Source organism: Trichoplax adhaerens, genomic scaffold, assembly GCF_000150275.1.
Source record: "Trichoplax adhaerens TRIADscaffold_3 genomic scaffold, whole genome shotgun sequence".
Lineage (NCBI taxonomy): Eukaryota > Metazoa > Placozoa > Uniplacotomia > Trichoplacea > Trichoplacidae > Trichoplax > Trichoplax adhaerens.
The window spans coordinates 3,799,864-3,809,743 of NW_002060945.1; the positions used below are offsets into that span (position 1 = coordinate 3,799,864).

The 9,880-nt window shown below is 34.4% G+C and overlaps 2 protein-coding genes across 2 annotated transcripts in view; both read right to left on the reverse strand.

The window, feature by feature from the left end:
• Positions 1–2,709, reverse strand: part of TRIADDRAFT_54424 (uncharacterized protein) — a gene marked incomplete at both ends in the record, with an annotated part of 5,455 nt that extends 2,746 nt beyond the window's left edge. Inside the window, 3 exons of the mRNA XM_002110920.1 lie at positions 328–371; positions 586–657; positions 2,564–2,709. Coding sequence (XP_002110956.1) covers positions 328–371; positions 586–657; positions 2,564–2,709 — 262 coding nt within the window. The remainder of the gene's footprint in view (positions 1–327; positions 372–585; positions 658–2,563) is intronic.
• A 2,620-nt stretch (positions 2,710–5,329) lies between these two features.
• On the reverse strand, positions 5,330–8,312 carry TRIADDRAFT_54425 (uncharacterized protein; the record flags this gene model as incomplete). Its single annotated transcript, XM_002110921.1, has 7 exons — positions 5,330–5,589; positions 5,930–6,196; positions 6,352–6,615; positions 6,726–6,998; positions 7,176–7,295; positions 7,712–7,849; positions 8,048–8,312. 7 exons carry the CDS (start codon positions 8,310–8,312, stop codon positions 5,330–5,332), a joined length of 1,587 nt encoding a protein of 528 aa, XP_002110957.1.
• Positions 8,313–9,880: the final 1,568 nt, after the last annotated feature.

Sequence of the window (9,880 nt, forward strand, 5' to 3'; positions counted from 1 at the left end):
GTTCTTGGCACAGTGGGCGCTGTTCAAGAACAGTAATCGCAACATCAGACTTTATCATACCGAATACAGAGCCTAATTTCATACTTCTTACGATACCATGATACACACAGCACGTAAGTTTGAGTACTATAGTGTAGTGTAACATTCAGTAGCTCGAAATTATGTAAAGCTTCAAGATATTACTATGTACTGTACAGTATTGTTATAAGCGAAATAATAAAAAGCAAGTGATTATGATAACACTTTGTTGAGTCATAAAACATTCCATCAATTTAGTTAAATTTTATCGTGTATAGCATTAAATGATTCTGCAAACAAACACCGTACGGTACCATAATAACTTGAGTTTAATGTAAATAAAATCTAACATTCTGGAATGGTAAATAAATCGTAAGGAATTAAAATATAGCTATCACAGAATTACTGATATCATCCTATAGCTGCAATTAATAGGTTCAGCTGAGAATAAAGTAAAGATGTGAATGTGAATTCTTGCCTATGGAAGCATATTTACGAAATAAATCAAGAAACGAACGTATGATACTACTTACTGCATTGTATTCGTACTATACATTGCGTGCTTACAATACTGTCATTTTAATTACCAATTGAAAATATGGCACACTCTTTTCGACAACTTCTTCTTCTTCTTCTTTCCTGTAACATTTATCAATCGATATACATTAAGATCAATACAGGATAGATAGCAATCTTGTCCATTGCATAGGTTAACAAGCATACTAAATGGTAATCACTTGAGATTAATAAAGCACTGTTTTCACTTGGTCAACTTTTTAGGAAACATAGCAGTCAGGTACAGTTTACAGCACAGTATTACATTACAACGCCAGCTGCAATGTCGAAGTTACTCAAACAGCAAGAACGTGGAAGGTATAAACAAACATGTAATAACTTCAATATCCTTATATGGCTATATTTTTGTGATTTTTGTAAGAAATCTTAGTAGCCCGCGGCTTGAATTTGGCAGCGCTTTTGTATACGCAGCAACTACCCAAATCGAAATCACCCCGACGGTCGATAGCTGTACACAAACATACTATAGCATATAAACAGACATGAATGTAATGTCCTTATATGGTCATATTTATCATGGTTTTTGTTTTAAATTTTGGACTAGGTCACAAGTCTGTGATTTATTTTCCTAGAGGGAGGCAACTGCCAAAATCGAAATTGCTCAACCTATTGACCCATAAGGTTATGCATTATAAGTCAGTACCATATAGCACAATAGACTATGGACAGAGAGAGAGAGAGAGAGAGAGAGAGAGAGATAAATGTCCTTATATGGTCATCATAGGTCGTGATTTCTCCTAACAAAGCCACTACGTTTCATTGTGCAGTTTCGTTAACTGTAAACTATAGTGAAAAGTAAAAAGTACATAGTACTGTACTGTACAGTATAATGTTTAGTGTAAAACAGCTCGCTATCATTTGTGTAAATATATAGTAAAGTATAGAGACATGTCACGTCGGCGGTTTGATTGATCAAACTTTGATGAAAGTAGTACTTAGTACTGTAAAAGAATGTCGGTGTTGCTGTACTGTACCGTACTGTACTGTACAGTAAAATAATTGAGTGTGAACTTTAGCAAAAAAACTTGCCGAAATTTTGAATTATCCTGTTATTAAACTACAAGCTGTATCAACGTATCTATGAAGTAGCGCAGTCCTGGATATACAGTACTGCTATACGACAAATGGGCTATTTCGTTCACTAGATAAACGAGTACTAATAGAATAATTCAATAGAATTCTATCATACTGTTATCTGATGTATATTAATGTTTTATGATTGTTTTTTGGATACTTACTATGTACAGTTGTACAGCACGTTGCTAGATAAGTAAGATTGCAAGACGCTGTCTTTGACAGCGGCAAATCATAGAATGGTAAGCTTACCTTATACTTTGACTAGATAGTCAAGTGCAACGTGATAAAGAGTAGTCTACAGCATAAGTCACGCTAAAGCGTGCCAGATACTGTATAACACACGAATGATGAACAAATCATTAACTCGCAAAATCGAGACGTTCATCGATTTGTCACGACGATACACTAGTAAAATCTTGGGAATATAGTATGATGGGATGATGATGGCGTCTAGCAAATTGAATCGGGAATAAACGATTCCCTTTTACAGTTAATTAAGCAAGGCAAGCTATAGTAAAAGTTAAATTAAATAATCAACATTTACATTTTCCTACAGTGTACCTGCATGCCTTTACTAAAGTTACCCACTCAAATGAGCATAGTACTATCATCGATTAGTATTCCAATAAATGATAATGGTAAAAATCGGTGGGTACCGTATATGCTACTTGGATCAAGCTAGATCTAGTTATTCTTCACCTGAGGATTGCAGATCGAAAAATTTCGAAATTTGCAATTACTGATGAAATTCGTCATGAGTTGGGCTCCGCATGGGCCACTAGTAAAAACCTAGCAGTCCACTAGAGTCCACTGTCTCGATTACTCAAAACTGTGTAGTAGACCATTATTTCTTTCTTATGATGTATAGTTTTCATCATGTTATTTAACTTACTTGCGTTTCTGGAACCATTTCCTCTTTGGCTTTTCTACTGCAACTTCTGTCTGATCTTGATTATCTTTTCCGGCTTCCAAGTCGATTTCTTTGCTTGAAGCTGCTCGTGATACATTTTCATTGCCTTCGTTTTCTTCTAAGGTCATCTTTCTTTACGTTAAGATACTATCATAACACAGCAAATTTTATAATAAATAGTGTTGTAGTAGATTATCAAGAAATTGAGTAATGTGAGAAATGTTCAATAAGGATTTGTAGGTTAATTACTCGACTGGAGCGGTAAAAGATGTAAGGCTGAAGTATGAATTCTCAGTCGATTCAAAATGAATTTAAAATTACGGTATACTGTACATCAAGTATTACACTACAGTGTATCGTGCACTATCGCTTGTAATAGGAATTTTCTTTTAAGGATGGAACAGTACAGTTCATGTACTCAGTAGCCTATCGCAATCCCATCCTGTACTTAGCGTACTAGCAATATATATTGAACCATAACAGTGAGTCATAAAAGTGCAAAAGATCTAGGATTTCGGTAAAAACGATGTTCTATTCAACTTTTACTTTTATGAGCAATGATGCAATTCTCAATCATGCAGTTTACGACGCTGTATATGGTATAGCATTACCATTATCAATATACTGTACGTAACAACGCTTTTTTTGGCATGCCGTGCAGAAATTTTACGATTATCACTAAATATCAAAAGAATTCTTCTGCCAGTAATAAAATGTCGGCAAAGCTACAAACATTTACTACATTAATGTCATATTATACGTATAGTGTGCCGAGCAAAATAAATACCATTCTTAATTCCGTTACTCGAAAAATGTGACCATACTGCATGCAGAAAATGGAGTACAGTAACGTACAAACTGCAGAATACATTCCAACACAACAACGCCCGTAAGTTACCTTTTCCGATGTTCCAAAATATGAGAGGTAAAATTTTGATGTCAGCTTTCTATGGAGATAGGATAATTGTGACCACGAGCTACGACTATTTGCAACTCATATATTAGACGTTAAGGCACTTCTACCTTACCGCTGGGATCCAATTATGAGAAAATATTTGCAATCTCAGCGAATTTAAATTAGTGCCACGATTTAAAAGTGCGCAAAAAAGTCTAAATGTCATACTATACTGTATTGTACACTGTACAGTCCAGTGTATAGTGTACTGTACAATACAGCACAGTGCTATACACTGTACACTGTACACTGTACAGCTCAGTGAAATCATCATCATCTGCCACTGCCATCTTGGTATTTTAAATATGCAACAATATCGCTCTTGATCGAGTGGTCACGGTGTCACGTGCTCATGGCCACAGGCATGATTCCTCCTTTCTAGTGACCGTAAACTGTTACAACGTCCATAGTACTGTACAGTACTATACTACAGTTACATACTGTACTATATTGTACAGGACTAAATCGGCATGTGGCTTGCTGACATCTGTTCGAGGAGCCCATACTGTGAGTAGACCTGACTAAAGTTCAAATTATGGACCAGTATGGACAATGGACAAATGGACATAGAGCCTGAATGGCGCTGCACTATTCTTCTTTTTTCATTTTTTTATTCATTTATTTATTACTGTATTTATACCGTGTTTTCAGTGATACGGACGGAAACGCGATTGCGTCACTTTTATTAGTTTTTATGTATTGTTTTAGTTAATAAATAAAAATAAAATTAAAGCTTAAACTTGTAATTAACTTTTAACTTCTTTATTATGCACGGTATGGGGCAGGTCTCTTTCTCATAGTCTACTGACAGACTAATTACGTAATGTCGCACATGATACAGCACTGGTAAGAATATTATAGGGCACTCTTAAAATACAGTGATAGCAAGGCATCCGTAAGCTAAATAAATAAATAAACTACAGAACAATGTTTCGTTAGCACTACAGTAGAGAGTCTTACGGTAATTAGCACCTTATTATGTACTGTACTGTACAAAAAAAGGACAGACAGAGATCATGCCAGAATACAGTATTGTAAATTTGCAATTAAGCCATGTGGAGTTCAGTAGCGCCTGAAGTGAATAATTACAATAATAATTGTACAGTACATATTCTGTTTAATCTAGATACATACAGTAAAGTACAAATAATCAGCATTACTAATCAAGTGTAGATGATTCTCGTCGACTTTACAATGGCCAAAGAACTTTTAAAAAACGTTAACCTATAAACCTCTAAACTCTACATTGGTCGAAAATGCCCGGCTACGTGGGTTATGCATATCGAAATTTTTTTGTTTTCAGTAATGTAATAGATATTATTAAACGTTTTGTGCGACGGATTTTGTAGCTAGTTTTTTAATAATAATTAAATTAAATGAACACTACAATAACGATAAAGCGATACTGACCCTCACGAAAAGATAACCGGACTAGGGATTTCAATGCGTTATTTATTTATTAGTAACGGTATATGAGTATCTCATCCATGAAGGAAATTAAATAGATTTAAGCACAATAGTATCCAATAGGTACGCATAAAAAATATAACATGTATCATACAAAATAAGATTTTTCAAAACGAATTGTAGCTCAACTTTATAAAGGACAATATTAAGTTTGCTTAGAGTTATTTACAATAAGATGCTTAATTGTTCAGCTTTGCAGATAAACTTCTAGTATAAGGCAATATCTGGGGCTTATACGAGTACATCACTATGCGATATACTGTACGTCTACCACAAAATAAGTAGCTATTCACGATAAAGACAGTATAAAAAGTTAACACATAAAGTTACGCATCACCAAGACTACAGTTGTTTACAACATCCTTTGCTTTGGCTTTTACTAATTCACTGTCATTTTCACGAAGGCAATGAATAGCTTCTTCTACCCCGGCCAATTTCAAATTGGAATGATGTGGTTCAACTTTCCATAACATTTCAATCAAAGATAGCAAATTGCAACGTACTTCAGCTATTACATTGCTGTCTTGAACAACTTTCACAACTTCTTTGACAATACCAGCTTCATGTAAGCTCTGATGAAGGCATTCTATGAGTATTAATAAGTCCATGATTAAGATAATTAAAGCGCTAACAAAAGCACTCGTATACTTATATTAGGACTTGCAATGCTAAGTATACGTAAGAGTAACGTATGAATTTCCTTAAGCGAAATTTTCAGATGTTATATCGAACGGTAACAAATCGTAAATTATAAAATGCGGCATTATAATTATTGTGATTACAAGCCTACGTCACTTTTTCTGCTTTTATACGATAAATTCACAGATTAACATATTGGCAATTCTCAATCTTAGCTACCGTGTTGATATGAATATGAGCATGTACATTGTACATAACGTACGTAATTGTAGTATTTTAGTACTTACCGTCAGCCACAGCTGACGTGATCAACAAAGCTACAGCACCCTCATTCTGTAACTGTGTATGCTGGTTATGCAACATAGAAATTATGTGGTCTATTCCTCCTATTGCAGCAATGTTTGTTATAATATTCTTGTTTTGTGTTTCTTTGATGATACAGGCCAGCAAACGTAAAGCTTCGCTTGATACACCTTCGTGTTCTAATACATTGCAAAGCTCGACAATACGAGTGAGAATTTCCGTACTAGATCCCAATTGATTGGCGACGGTATCTGCGCAATATACAAATGATTTACATCACATAACTACAAATGTGTCGGAGTCACAAAACCAGGTAGAAACTAGAAAGTGTTAAAATACTTCTTCGCTAGTTTTAATTAAAAAGTAAACTATATAAAGAATTATAACTAAAGCTTATATTACATACCATTCCCAGTAGCTAGTAATCTCAGAATACTTAGCGATTTATAGATTGTGGGGGAGAATAGAGAGGACAATAACGATGATATCGAGTTGATTGAACCTTCGTTGATTAGTTTTGGTCTAACCGATGAGCAAATTGATAGATTTTTTATTGCGCTTAAGGCAGCAATCGCCAGTTTAGAATTTCTATCTGTATCTTCTATTGGTTTTACAGATTCCAGTAAATTAGGGATAATCTCGAAGTCTGTTAATTTTTTACAATTTGAATCTAGATGAAGGAGACGTAATATGATAGATAATGCAATCATAAGTATATCGATGCAGTATTATAATGAAACTGGTAGTAATAATCTGTCAAATTCTGAGATTTCGCATTACCTGAACGAGCAATATTTCCAATTCCAAGGCAAGCGGCGGCTTTCAGATTTACCCTCTTATCTCTTAGCCATCCTAGTAGAATTGGTACAATTTTGCCTGTTCCATTATTAAACATAATTTTCATGCTGTAGTTGCCGCCTAGTAAGTGAACTATAATGGCCACTACATTATCAATTGTTTCTTCATCTGTATCATCATCATTAACAATCTGTTCTATTTTCGAAATCATATTGTTAATACGCTCATCTTCTGAGATCTGCCTCTGAAAGTCGTCTGTAATCAATTGAAAACTTAAATAAGTAAAAAATTTTTCAGATGCATTTACGTATATTCTTGCTAACATGAAGATCATAATATCTGATTTCAGTTGGAGCATGAAGCGAAACGATGAACTTTATACTAATTAATGTATTATCATTACTATCTATTAGCAATGGCTATTTTACATACCGTCTTCAATGAGTTCCATAATTGTTTCGATTACTGATTCTTGAATAGCGTGATATTGATAGTCGCATAATAGAAACAGTAATAAATTTCCGGCATTATGTGCTATCATTTCTTTAATGCCTAGGTAACAAAACAAATAAACGTAACTATAGGTATATCTTGGAAAGACATATTCACATTAAGTAAATGCCTTAAAGCAGGGCAATTACTGCTTGTATATTGAGTCAAGACAATAAGAGGAAAACACGACCTTTAATGCCAATGATCGTTAATAATGAAAGAGCGCCACTGATTACTTTGCTATCATTTATTGACCGGATGCAGTCAAGCAATGTTGATATAATACCAGCGGATAACACTAGGGTTTGATTTTCATCTATTAAAAGTATATTAATATAAAAGCGATTATTACAACTATCATAATTAGCTTATAAGGTCTACAATACGTAAATTTTCTATATAAATTTTCTTAAACGCCCTTAAGCAAATTTATAATGGCGAGAAATAAATGCAAGAGGGGGATCATTAATACATACCACAGTCATTAATATAATTGAGAAGGCAGCCCAGTGAAACTTGCAACATATTAATGTTAGGCTTTGCAGTGCTACTTGAAACTATCGAAATCAACTTTTCCGTAGCGCCATTACTAGCGATACATTGCCTACCAGTAGCTAATGATATATTAAAATGTTTTTAAAGTGTAACGATCTGTCAGTGACGTAACAACTGCAAATATAGGTTAAAAGTTGTATGATGTACGATTAACAAGATATCAATACAATGGTATCCTACGGCAGTTTTGATATATTCGAGACATTGAAGTTTTCAATTTAATTATAACTGTAGTGCATTATTACTTATAGACTTACGCGATTCGTAACATAAATTGCCTAAGGCACGCAGGCTTTGGTAGCAGTTTTTCTCGTCATCTGATTCGACTAGGCCAATTAATGAAGGAACAACCTGGACCTTTGCTATTCTATTTCGCCACTCATCGTGCTTGCAACACTCTGCAATAAGCTGTGCTAGCTGTCCATGAGAACTTCTATAGTCGATATCTTTGAGATAAGCTGCGATTTTGAATTCAATACCAGAACTGAGCATTTGCTCGGCAGCTAATTCTGCAAAATGCATTAGTAAGTATTAGAAGAATAGCGCTAGGTAGGAGTAGAAGTCATTTTAGTGTATTCATACTTTAGCAGTCGACTAAAACATTCTTCTTATTGTTGTCGTAACATCACCTGTCCTGTAAACTACTGCTTGTTACCTTGTAGTGTACGCGCCAAAGAACGTGGGGAATCCTAGATATCGTACAATACTATTTACGGCTTATCTACATGCTACAAATGTTCACGTACATTAGGATATGGTATTAAAGTTATGTTCCTACTAGAGCTGATTTGTTTTCACAATTCTCATGTCTAGTTAACGTGTGTATGATATCGCGCTTGGCGTGGGCTTCCAAATAAAGTAAACTAAAGGAAAGGAAAGCTTAAAATCTCAGATTCTTGATCTCGTTACAATTGTGATAGTACATTAGCAAGCATAATGATCGTTACAGGGTCCTGCTGCACAGCAATAAGTGCTTAAACCTTTCAGATTTGGTTTACGATTACAGATATAAGGTTAATATATGCTAATGATAGAAGTGCGTTATTTCATTGAATGTGATATGTACAGTAATAACCATCAGTAAGCACATATACTCATGCTTGAAGTCGTAAATACATTAATCGCCTACAAATAGAAATTAATTTGTCTGATATGTGCAAATATGCACTGTGCACAAGTGAATAACATATATCAATTGGAGATCTTTCATAGCTGCATGGAGTATAATGTGAACAATACTAAAATCGACAGCATAACATCTATCAGCATCATAAATCCGATACTATGAACTAGGCTTACCGTTATTTTGCAAATCTGATAATATGGATGTTATTACTTCGTGAAGGTCTTCCTTTGAACATTGTTCAAATCGTGCGATGTCAGTATTGAAATCTGCCACTTCATTAAGGTAGATTAAATAGCACAAATAAGATATTGGAACGCTTTAAAGATTTTTTGAAATAAGCTGTAGTTATAAATACTAGCTAATTTCAGCGAAGAGTATGCAATTACAAGATCCTATAATTACGAGCATATAGCTTCAGAACAATGATCATCGTTCAATGCAGGACATATAGTAATCTATCAAGGCTACGAAAATCATATCTATGTAGTATGCAGACATATATTGCTATATTGTATGGTAAGCTGTATTAATTATATCATGCTCTCAGCTAGCATGATAGCAAAGAAATCTTTATCAGGCCGGTAGGCAATGCTGAGATTTTTGCCTCTGCACTTTCATAATCTTTTTACGATTTAAATTCGCTCTGTATACTGTAGAGTATTCCTATCAAAATTGATTCTAACTTACAGTACACGCTATGTTGTATCACTAAGGACGTAGACTAAAATACTGTGCAGTATTAATAATATAGTACATGTAGGCTTTCATAATAATACGTGTATATTGAAGATATATGCACATCAAAGCAAAGTTGTTATGGCTTTCGGATCAATTGTACATATACAGAATTATTTTGGAAGTTTACTTATCGCTTACTTCAGTATTGAATTTTGTTACAATTGATAGAATCGGCTACCGCAGCTTGCATACGCAATGAATAGAATTGGGTTGGAATCAGTTGAAG